Below are 27,692 nucleotides of genomic sequence, written 5' to 3' on the forward strand. Positions count from 1 at the left end.
AAATGTGTCTTGGTAAATATAATGTGTAATATACATTAACTATATGAAATGTAGTGTGCAAACAATAGTTCTTAACTCTGATTGGAAGAGTGGCTGACTAGGGTTTTAAGATGGAGGGATGGAATGGTGACACCTTAACTTAAAACTCACAGGAGATTTTGGAGTGGAATTGTTATGTGAAGCTGTCAGTTTTCACTGCTACCGTTTGTTGTAATGTCCGCCCATTCCCAGGACAGTTCTTGTGAAATGTACGTTGTCCATAGAAGAAACTTTGAGACCCCAATTCCAATCCTGCTTCCAGTCTGGTTTACTGGAAACGTGGGCTAAAACATGAAGCAATACTTAAATTTCTCCTTTAAGAGTCTAGAGATGATTGATTGTGACAGCTTTCATGAAGGGAATTCCTGGGATGGAGTTCCTGGAGTTTAATGCTTCTCCCCCAGGAATATTTCAGATTAAATCAGTTGGGAATGGGTGGAGGTGTATGACTTTCCTTCTATGTAGTTTAATGCACAGGTGGAGCTTGCAGATACTGGACAAACTGAGATGCTGTGCTTCATCTTGAACTGAGAAGATCACTCCTGTCTGGTTGGTCGTTATACTGGCAGATATTTGTGTCATAGATGCTTTCTAATTAAGGGTGAATGTGTGATGCTTTCCTCAGTATCTCTGTGTTCTCATCCACTGGAAAGCATGAAATAGTAGCTGAATGAAAAGCTTTTTTATCTGCTCCATGTGGGTCATGTGCTATGCCATTCTTTGCAAAGAGACTATAATATGCTCCATATAAATAAAACATGGCAGCAGATTAATGTCTTGCTCCTTAAAGAGTCTAAAAGTCTGAAAACTAATGGCCAGCCTTCCCAACTGACTGCAAGAGGGCCCTGTGTTTTAGCCCTTTCCAGCCTTATGGTAGGTGTGCAGACTGTCTGGACTTGCTGCATATATGCAGTATGGCTGCTGTCCTTGAAGTTAGTGGCTTGTCTTCAGTTTACTTAGTCACTTCCATGCTGGCTGTAAGATGTCACTACTAACACCAGAACAGCTCCTTGGGTTTGTGTACCTAACTGCATTTCCATCCTTTTTCTGCACACTTTTATATAAAAAAAAAAAAAAAAGACGCTTAAGAAGAGAGAATGCAGGGTTTGCCTTGTCCTTGGACAGTCATCATTGCCATAGTAGGAGAAAGCTCTTTGAGTCTGAGTGATTTGAATAAGTATCATAATAACTTGAGAAAAGCTTTTTTTATTTATATATTTAATATCCTTATGCCTCTGAGCGAACAAAGCATTAAGAAGTAATGGGAAAATCTCAGGATGGAAATGAAGGTTTCTATAGAACACTATGGACAAAATCTATCTTTCTTCTCTAGTTTGTTAAACTAGCTGAAAAGAAAGTGTACGTGTGGTCTCCTGAAAAGAAACTGTACGTGTGGTCTCCTGTGCATGATATCTCAGTTGCTTCCCAGGGAAGATTAGCACCATTCAGCATAGCTGTATTTGAGCTATTTGTCTTATGTGATGCAGTCCGATCCAGAATTCAAGCCTGTTTCAACTTGGGTGGCAATCTTGTGGCTTTTTAATATTTTTTTTGTGGCTCCAGTGTTGGAGATTATATGACAAGACTGGCATTTGGGCTGTGTGAAAGCTTCTGGGTAACCTAGCTCACCAGGTGGAAAAAGATGTGGCTTGGTGGGACTGCTGATGCTGATATTGCCCAAGGGTGCTTTGCGTGCCCAGCCAGGTGGTGGTATCTCTTGTCACTGGCCACTGCTGCCCATGCACTGTTCCTGGAATTGCACCTCCCTTCACTTAAGGTGTGTATCTGTAGCTCTTGGCCATGAAAAAAGTATTGGTATGAAGCATCTAAAAGGCTGGTCCCTCCTGCTATGCTGGTTCACATACTGCCTCCCAGTAGTTCAGAGCTTTGATTTCTACTATTGCAAACAGAGCTGCCAGCTTCAATGAGGCTCTCTGCAAAGTAGAGGAGATGTAGGATGAGTATGTTAGTGGGAACACGCTGTTCCGGAAAGCATTTGAAAGTCTGGTTAGACAAGAAGACTCGGCTCAACTTCTGCTTTGCAGTGTTTGATTTGGAACAAATTGTAGGCTGTAAAGAAACCTAATGGAAACAGGTGCCTGGTTCAGCTTAGCCACTTAGTTTACTTCCAAATTGAAACCTTATGCTTCTTTGAAAAGGAATTTTAGAGGTAAGTTCTTGGATCAATTCAGGAGTTTGAGAGATACCCTTGGGGAACGTGTGCTGTTGCTAACCCAAAGAGGGCAGTGTGTGCACATAAAATCTGTACAAGGGGAACACATTTATACTACAATAACAACATTATCCACATCAAAAATCACTGATAACGTTGTTCAATTACAGCTTCTCAGTCATGTGAATGCCCTGGGGAGGCTATCAGAAATTTTTAATTACTAAGTTTGGGAAGTACTTGGTATCTTGAATTCTTTGGTCCAGTGTTTTTGTACTTTAAACATGTATCTTTTTTCTTCTTTTTTTCCTTCCCTCCTTTCTATGCAGTTAGAAGATTGCAACTCAAGTTTGAAACCTCTGTGTGCTACAAGACTAGCTAGGTCCCTCTAACAATAGAGAGGTTTTATCCCCTCTTTGTCCAAAGGTTGCTTTAGTTTCTTCAGCTGACGCTACTTTTTCTGTCACTAGCCCACCCTCATTGCTTGGGTGAGAATCACACTCCTCACCTCAGCTGGGCAGATTTCTGTTATATTTATCTTGTCTGTGGAGTTTTATTCTTTTTTGTCTCGGTAGCTGGAGCTATCCTCCCCGCACTGTAAGCCCTGGAGCGTACAGCTACAATTAAGGCCAAAGTAAGGAGGGCACCAAGGACAGTAAGTGAAGTTTGTTCTACAGATGCAGGCTCAGATTTTCTCCCGAGTGTCTTAGTCTGGCAGTGTCATGACACAAAGACTCTCAGCAGGGACCTCACAGCTCTGAGGTCTTGAACTTTATGCCTTCCTTGCAGCAAAGGGAGGAGAGAAACCAATCCTGTTTACAGCACAGGAAATCAGTATAGGCAGAAGATTATTATAAAACTCCTCCTCCCCCTCCCTGCCCTGCATTGGGTTCAGATATACTGTGAAATTCTGCCTATGCCTCACTTTGAGTCTCAGTCAAAACCAGTATGCTTGAAAGTCCTCAGGGGGAAAAAGCAGGTGAATGGAGTTACCGTTTTCATACTTATTCTAAGGCAAATCTCAGAGCTGTAGGTCTTGGAACACGCTTTGGTGTAAAACATAATATTCTCAGCATTTCACTGTCCAGCACATTCTTCCCTTGCTCTCCTGTACCGGCAGCGGTTCCCCTGTCGTGACGGAGGGCTGAATTGGGTTGTACAGGCTGATTCCTTCTTAGCTGTTGCTTCAGTGTGGCTGCATTGTGCATGTGTGCGGAGTGTCTGGGAAAGGGTCCTTTGGGAAAAGCTTTCCTCTGGCTGCTTCTCCTGCAATTTTGTAGAGAATTGAAGAGTTGTACCATCACCTCTTACTGACAAGTCTATGCTTTTGTGATCTGAGGCTTTCCCTTAAAAAGTGTGTATGGGGGGGTTGTTTCTTCTTTTCAAAGTTTGGGAGAGGACGAAGTTCTCTGGATCCTCTTATCGTGGTGAATCTCCATCCTGCCTGTGTTTCACTTCCATCATACGAACGCAGAAGCTGACTGAGCAGCGTTGATTAAGTCTGGACTGCAAGCACTGTGTGCGCTGCTGGTGGACCCACGGGTGCTACTCCAGCGCTCTTTCAGATCAGCTGGTCTGCTGATGTGCAGATGTCCTGGCCAGTTACCATGAGCTCTAATTGGGTCAGACTAACATAGATCTGGGTATGCCAATGGTTAGGAGGTTAACCCTGAGCACCTGTAATGAGGGAGAGAGTGACTGCAGGGCTGGATCTGTTGCTCCATCTGCCTTGGACTCCCTGAGTGAGTGGCAGCCGAGGAGCTTCACCCCTGTCCGCTATGGCGAAGCGGAAAGAGTTAAGTGCTGGTGCTGTGCAAAATGCAGCGTGGTCTCTGAACGGCCCAGTTTTCACAGGTGAGGAGCCCCCTTCATGTGAGCAGAACTTGAAGTGCATGGGGGAAGTGAAAGTGCTGGCTTGTGACAATGCAGAAGAGCCTCCTGGAGCGGGTGACTCTGTTTTTAGAGCTTGAATTTGTAGATGTCTGAGATTCCATTTCCCTCCCCTCCTTGGGGCAGAGGTTGTGGTATGAGAGGTGTCAGATAAGGAAGCGAGAAGCTGTTTTGTTTTTTCTTGTCATTCTCTGTGACCTGGGGTTGGAGGGGTTCGTTGTGAAGCTCTGTTGCCTGTGGACCCCTTGTCTAGGCCGGGGAGAAGGCGTGTTTCTCAGGATGGAGGTTTTCTCCTGCGTGGCTCATGGATGAGAGCTTGCGCAGGATGTGAGGAGCGCAGCTTAGCAGTCTTAGCTAGCTTTGTAACTTGGATGTGATTGACAAAGATATCCCAAGGGGCAGGATTCTGGCTGGGGACATGGGAATGTGTTTCTGGAGGAACTGCTGTTAAGCCAACTTGAAAACACAGTGAGACCTAGCAGATTTTTCTCAATGAAATCCTAAGCAACTAAAGATGTTGAACTCATCCTCTTTTTAGGTTGCTTGCCAGATCTCCAGATTAATTTCCATCAGATGTGATATTTTCAAGCTTTATTCTAGGAGAGGCATGTCTTCCCCCCCCCCCCCCACCTTAAACCACAGTCTTTGGAAGAAAAAGTTCCCTGAATGTCAGGCCTTGGGGGAGATGTGTGGTTTTTCTCTCTGCTGTCAAAGTCGCTAAAAAGACCTGAATGACTCGGGGTGTCCTCGTGGACGCTTGCATGCTTGTGACGGAGGGCTCATCTGGATTCCCCTGAGCAAACTTCTGACTAGCACCTGCCTGAGCCCTGCCAGCAGCAGACAGAAGGGCAGAGGACTGGAGGGGTGGAGCAGGGAGGGAAGAAGCCTGCTGTACCCCTGCCCGGCTCCAAAGAGCTCTGCTGCTACAAGTGCCTTTCCCCCCAGAAACCCTGCTGCTGCCATGGCTCAGTGCTTCAGCTGCTGCCGCCTGTGCCCGTGTTTCCTCTCAGAGGAGGATAAAGCTGCCATCCGGATCAACAGAAAAATCAACAAAATACTGAGGGAGGAAAAGAGACAAAACCAGCAAGAGCTGAAATTGCTGCTTCTTGGTGAGTCACCCTGGGGGGAAGGTGCTGTTTGTCTGTTGGGTGACAGCTCAGCAGAGGAGGGGTGGAGAGAGGAAGAAGCGGGGCCGTGGGGTAGGAGGTGTGATGGGGGGAGTGAGCCCCCAAAGTGCCAACTTGAAGGGTTTTGTCTTTGCTTTTCTTGGTCATCTTGTCACTAGGAACTTCCCCTCTGAATGTGTCTCTCTGAAGCTGCCAACTCTCTAGATGTGGCACATTGCGGTCCCACCCTGCCGTTCCTCTGTGTCCCACAGGAGAGAACTACTTGTCCGTCTCTCCTTGTCCCACAGGAGACCTCTCTGCCTTCACTGCTGCTATTCTTCTGTGCCACAGAGGACTGTTCTCCTTCTCTTGTATTGCCTGCCTTAAATAACTATACTCAGAGTAGCTGTGCCCAGAGCAACTGTGCTTGACACTTGCTTTCAGATCTCAAGACAGGGCTGGCATCATAAACACTACCATGCACAACTTCCTGCTCCTAGTTCCCCCCTTACTGTAACCCAAGTGTCACCCGGAGAGCGCATTTGGTGTCAGGGCTGGAACAGGGCTCTGTTTTCCATGATGTGTCTAGGAAGGTGGCTGCTCTCTTCACTCTCACTCTAATCCTTCCCCTTTCCCCTGTTCTTAGCAAAATGCCTCATTAATTCTGGGTGTGGATGCTTGCAGAGTAGTGACTCTCAGTAAGCCCTATGAAAATGCCATCGAGAGCCTGTGGAGGGATGCTGGCATCAGGACGTGTTACGAGAGACGATGGGAATATCACTTGCTGGATTTGGCTTACTTGTGAGTTACAGAGTGGGACTGGGGAGCATGCGTGCCTGACTACATGTGAGGAGTGCTGCTGGCTGGCCAGTGCCAGGAATGGTTCTGACGTGCCTGGGTGCTCTGGGATGTTCTTCTCCCAGCTTCATCTTTGTGCAACCTTGAGCAAGTCAATTCCACTCTTGCATTTTGCTCCGTTTATCTTCAGCATCTTCAGAGTGAGGACTGATTCTTCTGCACTCACATACAGCACCTAGCGTAGGAGGATCTTTGTCATGGGACCTTTGGCCACTACTGTGATATCACAGATATTTCACTGCTGCATTTTTGTGGGTTGCCAATGATCAAACACCTACGTCTTTCACTCTTGTTTCCAGTATAATCAGGCACAGAAATCTCTTGAAACTTTGGGTATGATTTCTTTTCTGAGACGCCAAAATCAGTGTCTCTTCTGTGGGGTTTTTGTTTCAGTAGGGTTGGGTGTTATCACAAGTTACAGATCCTTCTGAGAAGAGAAGGATGATGATACAGTTAAAGCATGGGGACTGGAGCAGGACTTGCAGTTCTGTTTCCTTTATTGCTACAGATTCACTTTATCCTTTTATGGACTGGCAGAGATCTGAGATGAAACTGCGTATTGCAGTAGTACCTTACAGCCTAGTCAAAGACCAAGACCTTGCTGCGCTAGATGCTGTACAAATGCTGTGTTAATTGACAGCTTGGTTACGGTGAGGACCAGTGTTCTGGCTGTCTGCGCTGTCTGTGGCTTGAACCAGGAACAGGGCCTTTGCTCTTGAGCCAGTGGGTGTAGTCTGGCTTGTGGCCGAGGTTTTGGGGATATTGCCTTTTGGAATAGCATGGTTGCACCCACATGGCACAGCAATAGGTCTAGATCTCTTTCTCCACCATGTGGTACCCGTGGTCAGAAAATATAGTGGATTTTGGCTTTGATTTCTTTTTTTTCCCCCCTCCCTTTGAACTTCTTAAGAAATACAGAGATGGTGATGCCATAGCCCTGTTGGATGCAGTATTTAAACTGTGACATCAAGGGGCATGAGTGTGTCTGCCTTTGGAGGTGGTGTAAAGATGCAGATGAAGGGGGCAATTAAAGGCATGAAACCTGCTGGACAGCTCTCCAATGCTACCCAGAGATAGAGAAAGTCAGGTTTGGTGCTACCTGCCTCCAGACTGTCTATGCTGGGAATGCACTTGCCTCCCTGCCAGGCCAGGCTTTCCCCTTAGAAAGACCTACTTGCTGTACTCCAGAGGGGAACCTGGAAGTGAGCTGGCATGTGCACAGCAGAGGGTGAGAGGAACATGGCCTGAGAATCAGCCAAAGACACTGCAGACATGTAGCACAGCCCTGGACTGCTTCCTTGTTCCATGACTCCCTGCAGTTTTCTGTCCGATCTAGAGCGGATGGCTGAGGACTCTTTCATTCCGCAGCTCAGGATGTGCTGCGGAGCCGAAAGTCTACAACTGGCATCAATGAATACTGCTTCTCAGTGCAGAATGTGACCTTAAGGCGAAGCTACTGTAAAGCAGTCAGCAGTATGAGGATGGCAAGTGCATGGGATTCCCCTTCTCCCAAGCAACCCTCCTGAACACCCCCCCCCCCCCCGCCTCTTTATTGCACCTCCTGCCCTTATTTCCCCTCTCTGGTGGGAAATAAGGCGGTGCTACCATAGGAACCTCTGCTTTTGCTTGGGCTGGGCAGGGGCTGTGGTTACTGGGAAGCAGAGTCCAGCCCTTGTGCATCTCTGTGCCTTCTCTTCTTTGGGAAGTTGTTAGCAGCCTGAATGCCAGGCATTTGAATCCCAGCTGGCTCTGTGCTCTGCCTGGCTGCTGCCCTCTACCCAGGAGGTCACTGCTTGCTGCTGGGGATCTGTCTTATGCTTTTAGTCTGCTTTCAAGACCTTTTTCAGGGAAAGGGCAGATCTGTGATTGCTGCAAGCTGGCAGTGGGGACCCAGATCCCCAGCTGGGGTTACATGGCTCAGCAGGTCCCTCTCAGCAGAGCCACTGTAACTGGCCACCTGCCAGCACTCAGCCTGCAGGAAGTTTGAGGTAAGACAAGTTCACTTCCACTCCTTGGTGAGGTTTCTGCTCCCTTACTTTTGCAGAATGAGAGCGCGTGTGGGATGTGTCACAGCTTGCCTGGTGCCCAGTACCCTGATGAGGTGTGCCAAGGCAGTCCCGGGGGCTCCAAGGCCCTGATCCCTGTCAAAAGCTGTGGTCCTACGTGCTGCCTGCCTGAAGGGGACGAGTGCCCGTCCTCAGCCTCCAAGTGACCTGTTGCCCTGGCAGGATTGTGGATGTGAGGGGACAGAAATCGGAGCGGAAGAAATGGATCCACTGTTTTGAGAATGTGATTGCTCTCATCTATCTGGCTTCCCTCAGCAAACATGACCAGTGCCTGGAAGAGAACAGCAAGGAGGTGAGGAGCTGGTAGGGTGTGCTGGGAGGAGCTGGCACGGAAACTTGTACCTCTGATCTCCGCTGCATGCGTGCGGTGGTGCTCCAGGAAGGTGCTGGTGAGGAGTGTGGGGCCCGTCCCTGCTGCCACCACTCTGGAGCGGGTCTGCGTAGTTTGCCAGAGTGCTCTGGGAGTGTGGTGGGACGAGCATCTGCCCGAGGGGAACAGCGGTCTCTGCTTGTGTCCCTCCTGCTGCAGAATCTGATGAAGGAGAGCCTGGCTCTGTTCAGACCTATCCTGAGCTGCTCTGGTTCCAGCACACATTGGTGATCCTCTTCCTGAACAAAACAGACCTCCTGGAGGACAAGATCACTGCCTCAGACCTGGACAAGTACTTTCCCTCCTTCCATGGTAATGCCCTCCTCTGGGTGCTGTGAGGCTTGCAGACTGGCTCCCGCAGGCTCTGCAAGTCCTGCGTGCCAGGAGAGCAGGCCTGCCACTGGCTGCCCTCAGCCTCGGGCAGGGGGAGCTGCCTGCCAGCTCCCCTCACTTCAATCCTGTGGGATGGGGGTTCCTTCTTGTACCTCAGGGCCCAAGCAAGATGCAGAAGCAGCCAAGCAGTTTATCCTGGACGTGTATGTGGACACCTACAGGAAATGCTCAGCTCTCAACAGCAGCACCAGGTCGGGACTCCTTCAAACCATCCCTATGTCCAGGTGCCTTTACTGCCACTACACATGCACTACTGACACACACAACATCCACAAGGTCTTCAGAGATGTGATATTGGTTGCCTACTGGGAAGATGTCGATCTTCTGTGAGAGGCATAGCCTGACCCGTCAAACTTCAAGCTGGCCTTCAGGATGGTCAGCTGGCAGCGGGTGACCAGTGTAACGCTCTGAGTCACGTTTGCTGCGTGCGGATGGGAGCTGCGGGGGCCTTCTGTGGGTGGTGCATGAGGGGAAGCTGTCCCCGTGGCCATCAGCAGAGTGTTTTCTAGATGGTGCCTGCCAGGGATTCCCTGCTGGAGCTGCCTCTGCTCGCATCCCTTCTCTGCAAGCAGTCTAACCCTGCCTGCTTTTCTGCCAGCTAGGCAAGCAATCCAGACCTCTGCAATAAAGGAGGTTTGGTGCCAAAATAGCTCATGCGCCTTCCTCAGGCAGTGATTTCTTCCTCCCCTTTTTGCTGAGCCATGTGAATTTGGTCCTTGAGACCTGGATGTGGGTAGCATAGAGCTGTTGAGATCTCTCTCCCACACCTCTGAGGCCACTGTTGGGAGGAGAGGGGAGCCAGTCCTCCCTGGCAGAAAGGAGCCAGCACTGCAGGAGAAGCAGCTGCGTTTTTGCAGAGCACGTTCAGGATTTCAGTCTCTTCAGCCTCCCTCCAGGCACATGTGTGACTGAAGCAGCCAAATCTGTGCACCATCCCTGCGAGCTACTGCTTCTCTGTATCTGACAATCTCAGAATTAGCTGGAGGCTTGGCACAGCCCAGTGACAAAGCACTTGGGCACCAAAGCGGGTGAGGGCATGGCTGCATGGCTGTGTCCCAGCTTTGCTGAATAATGAGAAGAAAGGCTAATTCCACCCCTGTGCAACGCGGATGGGGATGCAGAAACATGTCACAGCTACTCGGTCACCCTGGGGCTCCCCTGTGCTTAGTGTCCCCTCCACTGTGCAGTTCTCTCCTGCCTACTTGCGCTGTAGTGTGTGGGAAGAAGATGGTCTCCTGCCAGGAGATAACCGCTTATGATCTTTTTCAGTTTTGCCTGAGCCCTCTGCACTGGGGAGGGGAGCAAGGAAGCTGTCCCTGCCCTGAAAACCCGGCTCCTTGCCTGGTTTAGGTAGGACAGAAAATGGAGGGTACTGGTTTGGGCTGCAACTTCCGACTTGGGATTCAGCAGTTTGAGCAGTGACTTTCTTCTGAGTTGTTCAAGGCTGGGGCCAGAGACTGAGAGAAATCAGATGCATAGAAGGAAAAAGACTCTCAAACACAGATGCAGTTTATTGTTTTCATGTATTCTCACAACACCGGAGCTAAAGCGAGAGGGGAGAAATGAGGAAGCAAGTCTCATAGGGGAGAGCAGCAGTAGTGAAACAGAAGCTGGAAGTGTTCCCCTCAGAGCTGGGGGCAGCCCTCTAACCCCAGTGCTTGAGCAAAGGAGACCCAGGCATCTGGGGCTCACCTAATCCAATCTAACCATAGCACCTTCCCCCAGGGTAGCAGGCGTCCCAACGGCTCGGCTGCCCTGCTGCTTCTTTTCCAGAGCTGTGCCGCAAGCAGCTTGACAAGGGGGGATGTTGGAGCAGCCACACGTGGGAGCACGCGCTGGGGAAACGGGCACCCCGCGATCAAGGCGCAAACCCTGCACCAAGCCCACCTCTATCACACCTTGGCTTTGCCGGAGTGAAGTCCTTGCTGTGTCCGTGAGGATCAGTGAAAGATGTTTCCCAGGGAGAAGGGGCAGGGGGGGGAAGCAGGTGAGGGTGGGCCCAGAAACATGAATTTTCCAGGACAGCAGCCATGGAGAGAGTAGATTCATGCTGACTTCATGACACTGTTGATCCATGGGAGGTAGGCAGCGATGTTTGTGTAGAAACCAGGCCAATTGCCATACCGATAGGAGAAGATACCGTAGGCTTTGTTGTTGCAGACAAGTGGGCCCCCGATATCACCCTGCAAAACAGGCAGATGGTGGGGGAGAGAGCAGCGATGATTATGGGGTGACCCCAGGAGGGGGGTGCATGTACTGGGAACAGGGAGGCTGCAAATGCCAGAACAGAGCTTCTGCAGGCAGAGCTTGGACTTACCGTGGACGTGGGTAGCTCTGGCTCCAAAAGGAACCATAGGTAGTCCTGTCTGGGGCCAGTATGGGACCCAGCGCAGCTACAGCTGGGGGAACGCTGAAGCTTAAAGCTCATATCTACCCTTCTACTTGCTGCGCAGCACTACGAAATGCGCTTAGCCCTGCTGTGAGGTGGAGGACAAACCCCTCAGCAGCCAAACCATATCCCCTTGGGCTGTGGCAGGCTCCTAGGCACTCTGCTGTGGGAAGAAAGAAGGCTGCCCTTGTCTCTCCTGTGGGCACAGAGCTTGGCATGAGCGTAATGCCTGCTGTCTGCAGGCATACTTCTGGCCCTGCAAGGGGCTGATCCTTGGAGATGGAGGCCCAGGGCACCACTTCATCTCCTAGGCCAGGACAACAAGAGAGAGGGATGCTAGCAAGGAAGCATAGGCTGATGGTGGCACGGTAAGGGGACAATAACAAGCAATTTTGGACAGCACGCTTTCAGTGAAGTTTCTTAGCCCAGATCCAATTCATGCCCAGGACCTGTCTGCAACCTTCCCCTACAGCCATCTACTCCCTGTGTCAAATACTGACCTTTTCAAGCACTCCAGTGGATCTGCTGCGGGCACAGATCAAGTTGTTAGCAAGTCCGGGGTTTAAGTTCAGGCAGTCCCTTGGTTTGAGGATGGTGACGTTGGCTTCATGGAGCATCGCAGCAGGCGTCTCGTGGCCCCAGCCAGCTATGCTGCATACAGGCCCTCCAAGGGCTTTTTGTTTTTGGAAGGAAATGGTCTTAACATAGTTATTGCTGATGGCAGTGCCTTTCAGCTGGACAAGGGGACAGAAAATAGAGAAAAAAAGTATTTGATCTTTAAATGTTCTGTGATGAAGGCTGTCCCCTCCCGCTCCAGTGTTAAAGCTCAGCCCTGCGTGTCGAGGAGTTCAGACAGATGGGACCATGCAGGTGCTCCAGGCAAGCAGTTACCTTCAGCAGGAGGATGTCCTTCCCCTTCTGAGGATTTGTGAAGTCTGGGTGGCGGTGATACTTTTGGACTTCAAATGTTTGCCAGCTCTCCTCTTTCTTCTGGATGTTGTGGGCTCCCAGGATGACCGACAGAGGTTTGTGGCTGGTAAAAATTAAACTCAGTGTCTGTCGTTTGGCTTTTCCTGTCTGCCCAGGTAACAATGAGGCACATCTCTTCGGGGTACAGCCTCGCGATACAGTCTGGGCTTTAAGCAAGAGTGGTGGGAGCAAAGAGCTCTGCCAGGGAATCTACCCAGCCAAGAGGCAGACTGAAATACCGATGACAGACAGAGCTCTGCATGCGTTACTCTGCTTCCAGCACTTGAGCCTGCAGTTAGGAGCTAGCTGAGCTGATTTGGTCCAATGTTACTGCTGTGTAAGGACATGTATTAATGTATGTAGACTATTGCTCTGGGCTTCACAGGCCTGGGGAAATCCATGGCACCAGGCAGCGATTTCTAAAACAGGATCCTGCTCCGGGCCAGCATACTGTTATCTTTACTAGCCTTTGCATTGTCTGCAGAAGGGACTGCCTTGGCAAAGCTGGAAGGGTGCTGGGTGCAGAGGGCAGTCCCTCTCCGTTGGGCAGGTGGGACTTTGGGCACCTGGCCCTGGATCCTGCTCTTCATCTTCTGCTAACTCTCCTTTTTGTCACCCGGACAGGGGAGCTGGCTCTGAGCCTGGGCTATGGGCATGGGGGCAGAGCTGTCAGCCCCAAGGTGTCTAGGAACTCTACCCAGAGTTCACACATAGCTGGAAAAGCCACCTTGCCTGTCCCTGCCTCTGTTTTCCCAACCAAAGGGATGGAAGAGAGCTGGATAAGCAGCTGCCTCAAAACAGAAGACTGTTAATTCTGGTAACAATCTTGCAGGTCTTTGGTGGCAGAAAGGGCAAAGCCTGATGCCAGTAACCCCTGCTAGGCCAGCAGCTCTGTGACAGCAGCTGGTTCAGCTTCTGATTGGATGTCCAGGAGGAGTCAGATAGGTCATGAAGAAGACCTGGTAAGGAGCTGACCTTGCCCTGAGCATGCCCTGAGAAGGGCATAGGGAAGGGTGGCTTGAGGGAGAGCTGTGGATGGGCCCCTGCTGTGTTGGTGCCAGCCCCCGTAGCCTTACCCTGTCCTAGCAGTGCTAGAAAAAGAGCTTGGTCGCAGCCTGGGAAGGAAGTGACTCAACATGTTAGGCCTCTGTCTAGGTGATGTTATCTGGATCATGGCAGCACAACAATCTCACTGTGTTAGGTGCCGTACAAAAGTAGCACAAACTTACTTGAAACACTGAGCCGCTGTCATCACCCAACTCGGGGCCACCAGGAAGCCTCCACAGAAGCGGTTGTTCTTTCCCTGCAGATAGGCCATGTAGGGTCTGGAGTGGGCCTTGGCTTCGGCTCTTCCCTCAATCCGATTCCAGAAATAATCTGCAACGCACAGGACCGAGGCTGAGCAGAGTTGGGGGTGCAGGATGCACCAGCCAAGACCTTTCCCAGCCCTTACCCCACCTTATGGCTGGTCCTACTTACTGGTGATAGCCGGAGGATATGTCACCAGCAGCAGAGAGAGCAGGAGTTTCTGCACGTGCTTCATCGTAGCGTTCTTGGCTTCAGTGGATCCCTTGGAGGTTGGGCTGCTACTGGGGTCTCTTGCTCCCAAGAAGGTTTTATAGCCTGAAACTAGACTCCAGGAAACCACAGAGGCTGGGCTCATCTGATTAATCTATCTGTAAACTGCGTACCTCAGCAATCTGAGGGGGGAATTCAGTCAGCCTTAGCCTTGGGCATCAACCCACCTTCATCTTGGGTCTGACCTGCGGTATCTGACGTCCTTCTAAACTGGGAGTCAGTTTAACCCATTGCCTTTTAGCTGGAAGCTGTGTGGAGTATATCCATCCCAATGCTTTGCTCTCCAGTATGTCCTTCCCTTGCAGCTCATATTTGTTGTTGCGTGCTTGTGAATTCTCTTGATTTTTATCATGAGCCTTGCAAAACCATGAATTTTTTTTTTTTTCGGCTCAATGTACAAGTTCCAAAGACTGTGCAACCCTTCTGCTCTTTCTCTGTAGGTACGGTTCTGGCTCATAGACCAGTCCTTGCAGAACTCATGCAAATGTACTTGTAGCACCATGTTGGTCATGGCTTTGTGAGGGCAAGAAGTTCTTAGGGCAGCTTCACGAGTGTGGCTCTCTGCTGGACCATGGCAGCATGACTGTACTGTGGTCACCTCAGGGTTTGTGTTCTGCCCCGCGTGGCGACTTGGAACTTAGTTTTGTACAGCAGAAGACATAATTTGTAAGTGTTTCTTTCCAGCTGTAATTGTTCCTTGCAAAACAGATAAACAGGCGACTTCACGCTCCCTTTTTTACCAGCAGGTATGAGAGAGGACAGGCCACTTCCCCGGCCCTGGGGCAGTGGTCGCTTTCCCTCTGGTTTGCTGTGGGTGAATAGAGATGAGGGATGCAGGTTTGGGAATCTGCCTCCTCGCTGCTCAGAGGTAGACAGGGGCTGTGACTCCTTGAAACTGGTCATGTTCTTCTTGGGAAGGGGTCGTCGCCAAGCCCGTGGCTGCCAGGCCACCCCCACGCTGGCAGGCAGTGATTTTAAAAGCCAAACAAGTGCCAAGTGCCTTTCTGCAGCGCCCAGCAGAGCTCGGTCTCCCCTGGGCCCGCAGGAGCTGTGCATCCTGCTCTGCCAGCCCACGGCAGGAGAAAGGCTGCACGTCCCCGTGCCTTCCCGCCGGCACCAGGCCTTCCGGCGCTCCAGCCCACGTGGAGCATGGGCACGTCTGGGCCCTCGTCCCACCAGCGGTTCAGTGGGGCTGACACTGCTGCTGGTAAATTTACCTTCCCTCCTGACCCCAGTGCCCCAGAGAAAAAACAATTTTTTGAGCTAACAACTGGCATTCTTGTGCAGACTGCAGCAGCTGGAGCTTAAAGGAAAACCCTGCCGTGACACAGATTTGTACTAGGCAGATAAGCAGTTGCAGCCTTTTCACTTGCAGATTTCCTAGCTGATAGCGGCTGTTAGCAGAAGTCCAAACCATGGACTCTGCAGTTTTCCCAGGGCATCATGGGCACTGAAGGCAAAAGTGACCTAGTTTCCCTTCTTCTCAGAAACTGAGAGGAAGAACATGAGAGCCAATGACCTGGGTCAGATCCCAGCCCTCTCCTCCCTCTCCTCCCTCCGAGGCAACTACAATCAGCCCGGGGAGGACCATGAGAACAGGGCCATCATCTTGTTCCCTTGAATCGGGCATGGTTTCTGTATTTCTAAAATTCTCCACTGGATTTCCCCTCTACAAACCAGTCCAGTCACCCCTTGAACTCGCACAAACTCCCAGCACCCTGCACCAGGGACTTCTGCAGCGTAATTCCTTACGGAGGTGCTGTCCGCGGGCGAAGCAGGGGCTGGTGCAAGGTGTTGGGGCCCGGGCGCTTCGGGAGAGGGGCTAGAGCACCCTTCGCAGGGAGGAGCAGCTCTCCTCCGGGCAGCAGCCTGCTGACGGAGGGCCGCAAGCCCTGTGTTTTGTGCTGCCGCTAGCGCGGTCCCTGCTCGTGCTGTGCCGCTCGGTCTGGGCTCGTCCTCCCAAGAGGGAGAGAAACAAGCCGAGGAAGGGCAGCCGTAGCTGTCCCCCTCCGCGTTTGCTTTCGCCAGCTAAGCCCTCCGTCCCCTCTTCCCAGGGACGAGCTCTGAGAAAGGAGGCGATGGATATCCTGGGAAACGCAGCTCTGAGTTTACTGGGGGTGTTACGTGGGTGGCAAGGTTCAAGCAGGGACAAGGGGTATCTGCAAAGGAAACAGGGTCCTGGGAGCTCAGCCTTGTGCTAGTGCCAGCTGGGACAATCCCTGCCTCTGCCAAGGTGATTCAGCACCGCCCAGGACCGGCTTCCTGCAGCGGGCAGCGACCCAGAGATGCAGCGGCCCCAGACCGGCCAGTCCCCGTACGGGGTGAAGAGAGGGATCCTTGTGCCCGTCCACGCGCTCGTGCTAGCCCCCAGGGAGTGGGGAGGGAGTCGAGCCTTCAGCGGGGGCTGGAGGGAAGCCAGCGCAGGGCTTCAAGGCTGCACTGATGCTGGAGCGAGCCCGGCTGCTGCCACTACTTCTTCATGGTCTTCCTGCTCCAGGGCAGGTAGTTGGCGATGCGGGTGTAGACCCCAGGAGGATTTTCGTACCCGAAGGAAACAATCCCTTTAGCCACGTTATTGCACACCAGAGGCCCCCACCAGAGTCTCCCTGCAGCAGACGAGAGACTGGTTTTAGAGGCCTCTTCCACATGGGAATGGGTTGAGCCCGGGCCCTGCCCCGCGCGCCTGCCCTGGCGGAGGAGCTGTCTGGCAAGGCAGGACGGGGCTCGGCCCCCAGGCCTGCGCGCCGACCGCGGTCTCGTGGCACCCGGCAGCTAGTCCGCAGGGCGGCTGGAAATCAAGGGCCTGTCGCCCGCCTGGGGAACCAGCCAGATCTGCCAGCAGCAGCCCTCGGAGCCGGGGACCCCGCCGGCCCCGGCCCCGGCCCCGCTCCAGCTCGCACCTGGCTGGAGTCGCTGAGCTCGTGGAAGCTGCCAGCACAGACCATGCCGTTGTTGAGTGCTGGGTAAAAGTGGACGCATTTCCTGTGGCTGTAGATGGAGATTTTGGTCTCAAAGAGCTTGTTAGTTGCCTGGTCCTCGTCAATCAGGCCCCACCCGGCCACACTGCATTTGGTGCCCGCTCGGAGGTCGCTGCTGGTCCTGGGCAGCACGATGGTCTTGACGTACTCGTTGAGAGTGGCCTTCGCTGTCAGCTGGCAGAGAGAGGCGTTTGGAGAAGGCCCTGAGCAGAAGGGCGGGCGGGCGCTTCACGCACAGAGGCAGGCGAGGTCTAGCAGGGCCGCGAGCTCTGGGGAGCCACCGTGGGGAGGGCGCCCGGCGCCCGCGGCTCCCTCCCGGCTCCCTCCTAATCCGCGGAAGGAGCTGATGGCAGGAAGGTGCCCTGCCCAGCCCCGTGGTCTCGCTCCGCCCGGACTCGCCGCCTGCCACGAGACTGCCTTGCCTTGAGCAGCATGATGTCGTTGGACACCGTGTTGGGGTCGTATTCAGGGTGCGGGTGGTGTCTGAGAACTCCCCGGATCTGCTGGCTCGCCTCTAGTTCGTTGATGCTGTGAGCCCCTAGGATGACTGTGGTGTTCCTGGCCGTGGCGGCAGAGGGGAGAGAGGGCCAAAACCGTTTGGGTCTCACCTGCATCCCTCCCCAGGTGCAGGCAGAGAGCTGCTCAGCCAAGGAGGAAGAGGAGCCTGCTCCAAAATGGTGATGGACCTCATTGGCAGGGGAGAGCAAGTAGATAAAACCCCTGTGTGAAGTACTCACCCCAGGCAGTGTGCAGCCGTCATCACCCAGGAAGGGGCCACCAGGAAGCCCCCACAGAAAAACCTATCAGTCTTCAGGAACACCATGTAAGGGTGGGAGTGGGGCTGAGCTTCATGGCCCCCCATGATCTGACTCCGCAAAGCACCTGCAAGACAGCCCACCGCAGGATGAGCCGGTGGCTGCCGAGGGCACAACCCCGGGCCAGCAGCCTCATCCCACCAGCCTGCAGCACCCCGGCTTACTAGTATTGGCCCATGGGCAGGAGAGCAGGAGCAGCAGGGCCAGCAGCAGCTGGGGCTGGCGCATCTCTTCCCCTGGCTGAACGCTCCTTCCAAGCCGTGTGGAAGGCTGAGTCTCCCAGTGCCCAAGAGCTATTTTTATACCCTGTGACCAGCTGTACCCAACAGCCCGGAAACCATGTGTGATGGCCTGATTGCGCTAATCAGAGCAGCACAGCATCCCTGTGGGTCTATCTGCATCTCCTCTGCCCCAGCCCCCTTGCATGCCCCACATGCTCTGAGGCTGCGATCGCTGGCGACCAAGAGGGGCAGATGGAGCCCAGCGCACTTCCACCCCAGGGCCATGGTACTGCCAACCAGCAGAGGCATACTGGGGTGTTTTCAGGGTGAGCTTTAGTGTTTCTCCCCAGTTTGGCTGCAGGACAAATCAAAGCTGGCTGCTTCAAAGTGTGACATCCTGGATCCCTGGCAAGCAGGGCACCTCTGACTGTACTTTCCTTAATGCCCTGCACTTCCTCGTTGGGGGGAGGGTGGGGGGGTCAGGTCACACTGCGGTTTGTCAGCAAGTGCAATGACTGCAAATGTTCTTTCCTCGCCCCGATTTTCTCTCTGCAGCTGCTCTGGCCCCCATCACAGCTGTCCAAATGGGGCCAGGGGAAGCCTTCATCTACCCTGCTCTGGATTCTCCACTCTCTCCCTTCCCTGACCTGAAATCACCTGATAACCAGGCTGCAATGGTAGTCTTTACTTTGACTCAAGAAAGGTGGGACTTGGTCAAACGCTAAGCCGGACACAAATTCTCGGCTGTCAGGGAGCCAGCATTAAGGAGTGGCTGGGGCTGGCTTGCTGCACATTGTGTCCCCTCGGGCTGCCGTCACAGGATGCTCTGCTTTGAGGCAAACCCCAGCCTGCAGCTCTTTATAGATATGCTTCTGCTTTCCTGGCCAGGGGGTTACTACCCCTCAGAGGCCAGCGCGAGTGCTAGACCCCAGCCCTGCACAGCAGTCCAAGTTTACTGATTTTGCCTTGTGCAATCTCAACCTTTGTGCTAAAACCAGGGGGAGCAGAGGGAGAGCCCAGCCAACCCTGATCCTTCTGCTCGGTGGCCTGCAGGGAATGGCCCTACAGCCCAAACCAATGGTCCCATGCCCACCTCCATCCTTGCTATGTGTGTTGCTATGTGTCCCATGGGTCAGGACACATGGTTCTTCCTGTTCCTGGCTCTAATGCTGCCTTGGTTGGTGGCAGTGAACCCCTTCCTCTGCTGTGAAGGCACGCATTTTTCTATTGAAATGGTGCGGAGAGCTGCCGGGGTGGGGGTGGGGGGAACACTCCCTTTTGGCCCTTTCAGTGCTTACGTTTTCCATCTGATAGACTTGGGCAGGAATCTTCCCAGAAGCTCTGACTGGGGGTCACTGCAGGTTCTGTGCAAGAAGCTAGTTTGAATGAGCTAATTTGGGCTTGTAATTGCAGCCAGTAGTTGGTGGGAAAAAACCCAAAAGACAAAGGTAAAAGAACAAGTGGCACCCTGAGGCTTTAATGCTGTTCCTCCTCAGATGGAGACCTAATCCTTGGTCCCGCTGTGGGATATTTTTCTACTGCAAGACCCTGTCTGTGCCCCTGGGGGAGGGCACCCGGGAGGCCGAGGGCTGAGCTGCTCCTTGGCCGGCGCAGCCTGGGGAGGGTGTTTGAGGGAGAGCTGCAGTCTGAGAACAGAAAATCACTGAAATGGTTCCTACAGGTAAAATCAGAGAGCATGGGTAGCAAGCAGCCCGGCGCCTCTAACCGCAGGGCACTCATTCTTCCTGCGCTGCACTCAGGTTCGGCACAAACCCGCCTGCCCTCCTAGCGCAGCGCTTGCTGCTCTACCCTACCGGCTGCCCTCCGCAGGCATCGCCCCGGCTGTTTACACCGAGCCCTCCCTGGCCCATTTCCTGGGCGAGAGCTGCTTCCTTCCCACCAGCAAGGGAGGAGCAGCCTCGGCCGCACGCTCTTGCAAAGCGGCTTCCAGGAGTTCGCGCCTCGTCGGGGGGTTTAATGGGCCAGCACGGGGTGGGGGGGGCACTCGGGGCTGGAAGCTCCTGCTGGATCTCCGGAGCAGCCTCGTGCCTCAACCCCGCTGGGCACGCGGCACCGAGCAGGGCTGGGGGGGGCCGCGGAGCTGGGGACGCCACGGTGCTGGGGATGCTTCTGCCCACAGCCCCGCGGGGCGGCACGAGGGGAGAGCCGGGCTCGTCCCAGGCACAGCCAGGAGAGAGCCGGCGCCGCTGAGCAGGTCCGGCTTCCCCAGCCCCCGGCTGCCCAGGCCCAGAGACGGGAGGGATCGTGTCTCCAGCAGTTGCTGGCAGCGTCCGGAGCAGCGTGAAGCGCCGCGGGAGCTCGGCCTGGAGGGATGCGGTGGAATCAGGGCCGCTGGAGCACCCGTCCAGCGACGGGGTCAGCCAAAAGGTCAAACCTCAGATCTGTCGCGAAGGAGGAAAAGGTGTTTCACCACGGGGGACAGGGTCTGAGCCCCCCCACTGATGTGTTTTGTCAGGATGTCTTCCAAGTAACTCTCTTTTTTTTGAGGGCAGCACTTTATGCAGCTGTTTGGTTTCCGCTTGGTGTGCTTAATAGTTTGCATTAAGCAAATGCAAAGTTTCTATTGAAAAGCCACAATCAACAACACTTTGCCATTTAAGGTCATTAACATGGTCAAAAGGAGATGATCCTGAAACTTTTCTGTTGTTGTCTTCCTCCAAATCCAAACATTCACTGCAGTGGCTGTTTCCCACAGAGACGCCCCTGGTTTTGATGAATCAACTGTGCCGGGACGCTGCTCCGAGTGTTACAAGTGACCCAGTCTCACGGGCTTGGTGTCAGCTTGGCTTCGCCGGCTTGTCCCAGCTCCTCAGGGCTAGGAGCATCCTGCTCCCCCGGGGACCAGGACACACCACTGGAAGGGTGACACCCACCATTGCACAGCAGGGGCCACCCAAGCAAGGAAACACAACCGACAGACGTGACCTGTCATTTCTAAACCAGCACAACTCCACCCTTCCTGGAGCGGAAAAACACCTGCCGGCTGCGGGTGCCTGGGCGGTGCGGGGGCCAGGCAGGCAGCGCGAGGTGGGGAGCCCAGTGGGACAGGGATGCCCGCACACCGGCCTGGGGGCCTCCAGGACATGCTCCAGGGCTGCCAGGCCCACAGGGCAGAGCTCTCCCCAGAGCTTCACACAGGACTGGCTTTTTTAATCAGAATGTCTGAAAACACAAGTTTTAATTAGGACCGTGTAGCAGCACAGCAGGAAAACCTCAACTGAAATTGTTGATATTTTATCTTGCATTTGTAGTTTGCTCTCTTTCCCCCTTGGCCTCTCAGAGTTCAGTCACTCCATCATGATGTCTTTGCAGTAACGTGGCATGCTGTTTGCCTTCATTTAATGCAACTTCTTCTGTTTTGCACCCTGACGCTTCCCTGTTAAAATGCATTTTCATCTCTTTTCCATGATCTCTTTCTTTGTCGCATGAAGTTTAGGTCGGGCAAAAATTAATAAGGTAGAAAGCCCAGCTTTTAAAAATTATTTGTAAATAAAACTACCTCTGACGTGTGCTGGGTACACAAATAGCTTGCATTTGAGTTAATAGGCTGAACCTGGCCCTGGGTATAACCCAGATGCCAAACATATAAATGGGTTCAGACAGGAATTAGGGAGGTTTTGTGAAGGATAAATCAATTGATGACTATTAATTGCAACGCTCCAGACACAAACTCCGCTGGCTGCCTGACACTGGCAGAGTTTGAGCAGGGAAAGGGGTGCTCTGTCCCTGGCCTGATGCCTATGTTGCTCCCTAAGCTCATGTGCGCCGAGCAGGATGCTGGGCCGAATGAGCCTGTGGGCTGCTTTACCGCACAGCCTTTCCTCCAAAGCTCTTCGGTGTTATCAGACCCAGGGTCATGTCAGGACAGTGCCCCGCTGGGCACAGAGTGGGAGGGACAGTTCATCAGTGCCGTGTCTCCCCAAAGCCCTTTGGAGCCATGACCCGGAGCCTGGACCAAGCCCAGGGGTTTGGAAGATGCTCGGGAAGACTCGGGCCGTGGACACAGCCGTGGGGCCATGGGCCAGCAGGGAGCAGAACCGTTTCCCTGGCCACCCCCTTCGCCTTGGCGCTGCCAGTGGCTGCTGGTACAGTGCCGGGAGCACTAGCCGTGCCCGTGCCGCTGGTGGGACTGCAGCTGCCCCCGGTGCTTCCCAACCAGGCTCTCAGCAGCTATCAGCCCGTTTCTAGCAGATTGTGGTCTTGATCTGAAGGAAAGAGATGAGATGTTGCAGGACAGGGCCCCCCGCCACCCCCTTCCTTTCACAGAAAGAACATCTGAACTGAAATGACAGCAAAGGAGAAGTACCAAGATAAAGTGCAGGCTGCGTCTAGGGAGATAGCGCTGGATGCTGCTGCGTGACAGCAGGAACCCGCTTCGCTGCCCTGCCTGCAGCAGTGCCAGCTGAGGGAAGCCTCTGCCGCGGCTGCGCCCGTGCTGGAACGGGGAGTACCGGGGCCTTCCGCCTGCCGGGCTCTGCAGCACGTTGCTGTACTCTGCCCGTCCACAGAGGGGATGGTGTTGGAGGCTGTGCAAACCTGGGCTGCCTGCTGCCTGCCTCCCGCAGCGGCTGCAGAGGCAGGGGCTAGGACAGGGCAAGGAGCAAGGCTGTGGCTCGCTGGAGGAGTTCTTCGTACAATGAACAGCACCAGTTTTCGGCAGCATCTGATGCACCTGTGGAAGGGGCTTTGGGCAGAGCCTGCAGTATGCCTGCAGCCCCGTGGCTCTGGCACCGTGGGCAAGTGCACTGAGCGGTGCCAGCACCCACCCGACAGCTGAAGCCTTTGCCTGCTACCTGCCCTGCACTCTGCTTAGCCCTCCCTGACACGGATCCTTCTCCTGCCAGGTTTCTCCCCTCTGCGGCCACCCACATGCCGCCAGCTTTCTGAGCAGCTACTTAGGGCTTCTGGGCAAAGCAAGTTTTCTCATCTTTTGGTCTTTTTAGGGACTCCCCACCAATTCTGTCCTCTGCCTTCCAGAGCATTCATTAGCTGGAGGCCCAGCCTGGACTAAACCAGGGACGACGTGCAGGAATCGCTTTGGCCCTGTCGCTTCCCATGCTGTGCTGCAGCGTCCAGCCCAGCCAGGAGCTTCATGCTAAATGTGTGACCTTGCACTCCTCTGCTCTGGACTGCACCATGCTCATGGCCCGGTCTCCCTGCTGATTTCTGCTCCTACAATCTTGGGGTTATCTACTGACTTTATCAGCATGAGTTTCTTTCCACTCTGCTGATAGAAGAGCCCAAAACACCTCTTGAGAGGGTGGAATGGGGAAGATGGAGCTTTTGACAGGAACTGTTTTGCTTGCAGCAGGGACCCCTTTTGCATTTTCCACTTGTCCGTTCCACTTGTCTGTTTCTTGGATCCCTCCATCCGACAAGCAGCGGGTGACTCCCAGGATGACTCCCTGCTTACTGTGCCAACAGGAGAAATCCGCTCTTTGCTGCGAGCCTGGGGGCCTTTCCAGGACTTTGTGCCAGTGTGGAGTGAGAGCACAGGTGAAAGTAGAAAGCTTGGGACAGCATCTGCTGTGACCCTGAGTTAAAAGGTGCTTGCTCTTTCTTTTCTTGATGCCCTTTTGCAGCTGCTTTGGGTGGGGTCCATTTTGCAAAGAAATGTGGTTGATGTTGTAACTTCCCTTTTTTCACTTCGGTAGGTAGAAATCTCACTTGGCACAAGGAGCCCTCCCCACTACCTACTCTGCACTGGACCTCAAAACAAGCAACTGGAGAGCACTGCTACCTGCTGAGCCTTCCTCCTGCACAAGAGCCTCACGCTGGCCATGGCAGGTGAGTCACAAGGCAAATTCAACAGCCAGGATGGGAATAGCATGTTGCAAGGACTCCTCTCCAGGCAGGCTTTGCAGGCACAGGGAGCAGATCGATGATGGATATTAACATTGCGGTCATGGATTGTGGTCCCAGTGCAGCCCCTTGCCTCTTCTGCAAGGCCAGGCAAGATCATCAGCTTTGTGCCTCCATTTCCCTGCCTGTGATCTAAGCAATGGGAAGACTATGACCCAACTCCAGCAGGTGTCTGGAGACGGAGGGGGGAGTGTCAGGGCACATACAGGGATCTGCGCAGCTGGTTTCCTGCAAAGGGGGTGGAACTGAGCCATGACTTCAGACATGCAGGTGCCCAGACTTGCTGCATTGGTGGGGCAGGACTTGGATGGACATGTCCCAAGAGACAGGTTGGAGCTGGGCCCATGCAGGAGCCCAGAGGGGTCAGAGTCAGGAGCTTCCTCCTGGAGAAGGTGTATGGGTAGTGCACAGGGCAGCAGATGAAGGGACAGTTGCTCTCTGCAAGGCTCAAGGATGAATTTAACACCACAAAGGGCAAAGCACTCAGTGCCTCAGGCTGTCTCAGGGCTCCTGCAAGCACTTAGCCTTGCTCAGCCCAGCAGACCCTACCCAGCAAGCGGGGAGGTGTTACCCCATTCCACCCAGCCTGTCCCAGCTCGAAGAGGGGCCTGACATGTTGCCTCATTCATGTACCATCTTCACAACCGCAGGAAAGCTGAGAATAGCCAGATCCTTACTGAGAAATGATAACAGCCGTCAGAAACCCTGTCAATACTCTAGTTCACAACAGGAAACTTTATAAACAACAGGAAGCTCATGCTCACGCGTGGACTTACAAAACACCTAACCCTCCCCTCCCCTTGCTCTTTCAGTGCTGCAGGGTTGGCAGATGGGGCTCTGACTCTCATCTCCACAGCAGGCAGGGCTTCTGGGCTCGGAGCCGGTCCCCTCTGTGTGACAGAGTCCCTTAGCTGCCTCCAACCTCAGTCAGAGGGGCTGCTCTGCTCCAAACCCCACCTCAGCCTTGCTCCATCGTGCATCCCTTGGCTGCTGCCCCAGGCTCAGAAGATGGATGGTCTGGGGCTGAGCTGGCTGGTGAATCACTCCCATCCCCTTCCCCCAAGCTCTGCTCGATACCCTGAGTTCAGTGTCGACCTGGTCAGCAGGAAAGGAGCCTGCCTGCAGCTGGCTGCCACAAGGAATGTGAACATCATCCTGCAGCACTACAATTTTACAGGGAAGCTGACCAACCGGCAGTCCCAGGATGAGGGCATGAACCCCCTCCGCACAACCTTTGTCATCATCAGCTGCATCATCATCCTGGAGAACCTTCTGGTGCTGCTGGCCATCATGCGGCACCTGCGAGCCCGCCGCTGGGTCTATTCCTGCATTGCCAGCATCACTGTGAGCGACCTGCTGGCAGGCGTCGCCTACCTCTCCAATATCTTCCTGTCAGGCAAGAAGACCTTCCAGCTCTCGCCTCAGCTCTGGTTCCTACGGGAAGGTATCCTCTTCATCGCGCTGGCTGCCTCCACCTTCAGCCTGCTGGTGACTGCCATCGAGCGCTACAGTGCCATGGTAAGGCCGATTGCTGAGAACGAGGCCAGCAAGACCCTACGCCTGCGCAGCCTCATCATCTCCTGCTGGCTGCTGGCCTTTGTCATTGGACTGCTTCCACTGCTAGGCTGGAACTGTCTGTGCGACTTCAATGCCTGCTCTGTCCTCCTGCCTCTCTACTCCAAGAACTACATCCTCTTCTCTGTGGTCATGTTCAGCATCATCCTTCTAGGGATCGTTGGCCTCTACATCTCCATCTATCAGCTGGTCCAGGCCAGCTCCAAGCAAATCAGTTCTCGGCACAGCCGCAAACGGTCCCTGCGCTTGCTCAAGACGGTACTGCTGATTCTGGGTGCCTTCATCATTTGCTGGAGCCCCCTCTTTGCCCTGTTGCTCTTTGATGCCTTCTGTGAGACCCAGACCTGCAGATACCTCCACAGCCTGGACTGGACCTTGGCTCTGGCCATGTCCAACTCAGCCATTAATCCCATCATTTACTCTCTCCGGAGCGTGGAGGTGCGCCGCGCTGTGAGAAGTCTGCTGTGCTGCTGCTGTGTCCAGGTGGGGCTTTCCAAGATCGGGAGCTGCGTGGTCATCACAGACATCAACTCTGGCTCATCCACAGAGAGCTCCTTGCGCTGCCGGGAGAGCTTCCGCAGCTCTGTAGTCCTGAATGCCCGGCCCAGGGCGCCCCTCTCCAGCAACTCCAGCATGATGAGCAATCTCCCCAGCCTCTGAGAGGCCGTGGGGTGGGCAGGAGGACTAGACAGCCTGCTAGGACCTCCTGCTGCCCATCCTGGCCTGGCAGAGCTGTGGCCTTGCGTGCAGCTCAGACTGAGAGGGTACAACCCCACCCCAGTGGTTAACTGCAGCCAGGCTTGCCAGCACTGTGGATTGGGATGTTGCTTCAGTGTGCATGTGACATGAGGAAAGGCACTGGTCCTGGGACGGGGGTAGGGGATATGGGGAGACAGATGCTCTGCTGAGTCAGCTGCCATGCCCAGTATGTTACAGGTGCGTCTTGCTCCATGTGTACGTGTATATAGACGCTGTACCTCTCCTGATGGAGGACATCTTGCCCAGGGTCCAGTAAGGGAGGGCTGGGTACCCCCACCAAGACTGTTCCCAGTCCCTTGGGGTTAGGCTGGCCTGGCAGAGCTGCCAGTGCATGTCATGCAGGGCTAGAGGCAATCCCTGAGTCTTCTCCTGCCATTTACAGCCTCCTAGAACTGCCCTGCTGGGCACAGCTTTGGGGAAAGGACGCAGGGAGGATGCCTTGCCAGGGAGTCCAGGATAACCGGGTTTGCAAGTGAAACTGTGTGTGGAGGGAGCAGCTCAGCCACCGCTGGCCAGGAGCCAAGTGCTCACTTGCAGTGTAACACGACCGGTTCCAGGCTGGCAGAGGGCTGCAGTGACAGCCCACTCTCTTACCAGAGTGCAGAGGCTTGGCACTGGGCCCGGGGCAAATGCTGTGGCCACACTTACAGACCAGCAGGGAAACCTCAGAGCCCTGCTGTGTCTCTAGGCATAGGGCTGCACCTGCACAGCAGCCTCAGCACCACTGCAGGCAGACAGTGGTACCCACAGTGACTCAGGACTCTGGTGCCCTCATGTGTGGCAGAGCTGCCTTCTCCTGTGTGGCTAAGCCGCGTGGGTGACACGCACTTGCAGAGCACAGGGCTGCTCTGCTGTGGCCTTCCAGAGATCAGCGAGCAGTGCTCCAGCAAACCTGCCAGGCTGCAAGCTCCCAGCACGGGGGGGATGCCACTGCGGCTAAGCTACCACTGGAAGGCTGAGCAGCAGTGTCCAGGCGGCTTTGCACCCCACTGACTCCAGAGAGCGATCACAGCTGAGCGGAAGCAGCAGGAATTGTTTCCTCTTCCTTTCTGGGCCACAAAAGCTGCCTCCTTCCAGAAAACTTTTTGCAAACAGGGTTTTGCAACAGATCGTTTACAAGAATCACTGCAACAGCCTGGAACAGAGTCATCACCTCGGGGCCATGGTGGGGTGGAGCCTGCCCCAAGCCCTTCTGGATTTCAAGGCAGCTGGTGACAGGAATTGGGGGGGGGGGAGGCACCCCGGCATCTTGGCCCTGCGCCCAGCCACACTCAGAGGAAGGAGCAGCCCGCGCTCCGCCAGGGAGACGCTCTGCGGGTCGGGTCCCCACCCCACTGCAAGCCGGACAGCATCAACGGCAGCGAAAGCAGGCTGGCGCGCAGGGGCCGCTCCTTACGGCCTCGCTCCGCCGCCGCAGGTGCCCCGGGCCCGCAGGTCTCTGCCGGCGGCCTCGCAGTGCGGAGCCGCCAAGGCGGCCCGGCGGGGGGGGCCGGCGGGGCGCGGCGGCCGCTCCGGGCCGGGGTCGGCGTCGGCGTCGAGCAGCACCGGCAGCTCCCGGGCCGGCGGGGCTCCCGCCGCCGCACCTCAGCTCCCCGCTCCCAGCCAGGGCCCAGCGCCGGCGGCCGCGCAGGGG

General features: G+C 54.3%; 2 protein-coding genes across 3 annotated transcripts; one reads left to right on the forward strand and one right to left on the reverse strand.

The window, feature by feature from the left end:
- Nucleotides 1-8,121: 8,121 nt before the first annotated feature.
- Nucleotides 8,122-27,543, forward strand: S1PR4 (sphingosine-1-phosphate receptor 4). Of its 2 annotated transcripts, XM_068919572.1 has the most exons (5): nt 8,122-8,421; nt 8,659-8,811; nt 8,990-9,083; nt 23,518-23,650; nt 24,538-27,543. In XM_068919572.1, exons 2-5 carry the CDS (start codon nt 8,809-8,811, stop codon nt 25,958-25,960), a joined length of 1,653 nt encoding a protein of 550 aa, XP_068775673.1. In that variant the 5' UTR covers nt 8,122-8,421; nt 8,659-8,808; the 3' UTR covers nt 25,961-27,543. The 2 variants fall into 2 exon arrangements, with proteins under 2 accessions (XP_068775673.1, XP_068775674.1); XM_068919573.1 differs by lacking the exons at nt 8,122-8,421; nt 8,659-8,811 and having other exon boundaries at nt 8,946-9,083.
- LOC104151008 (duodenase-1-like) lies at nt 13,490-17,930 on the reverse strand. The gene is given in 7 exon segments (XM_068919574.1): nt 13,490-13,627; nt 13,730-16,420; nt 16,423-16,434; nt 16,729-16,980; nt 17,229-17,364; nt 17,544-17,688; nt 17,786-17,930. Coding segments are annotated over 6 exon segments (732 nt in total). The 5' UTR covers nt 17,850-17,930; the 3' UTR covers nt 13,490-13,627; nt 13,730-16,297.
- Nucleotides 27,544-27,692: the final 149 nt, after the last annotated feature.

This window comes from Struthio camelus, chromosome 26 (genome assembly GCF_040807025.1).
Source record: "Struthio camelus isolate bStrCam1 chromosome 26, bStrCam1.hap1, whole genome shotgun sequence".
In the NCBI taxonomy this organism is placed as follows: Eukaryota; Metazoa; Chordata; class Aves; order Struthioniformes; family Struthionidae; genus Struthio; species Struthio camelus.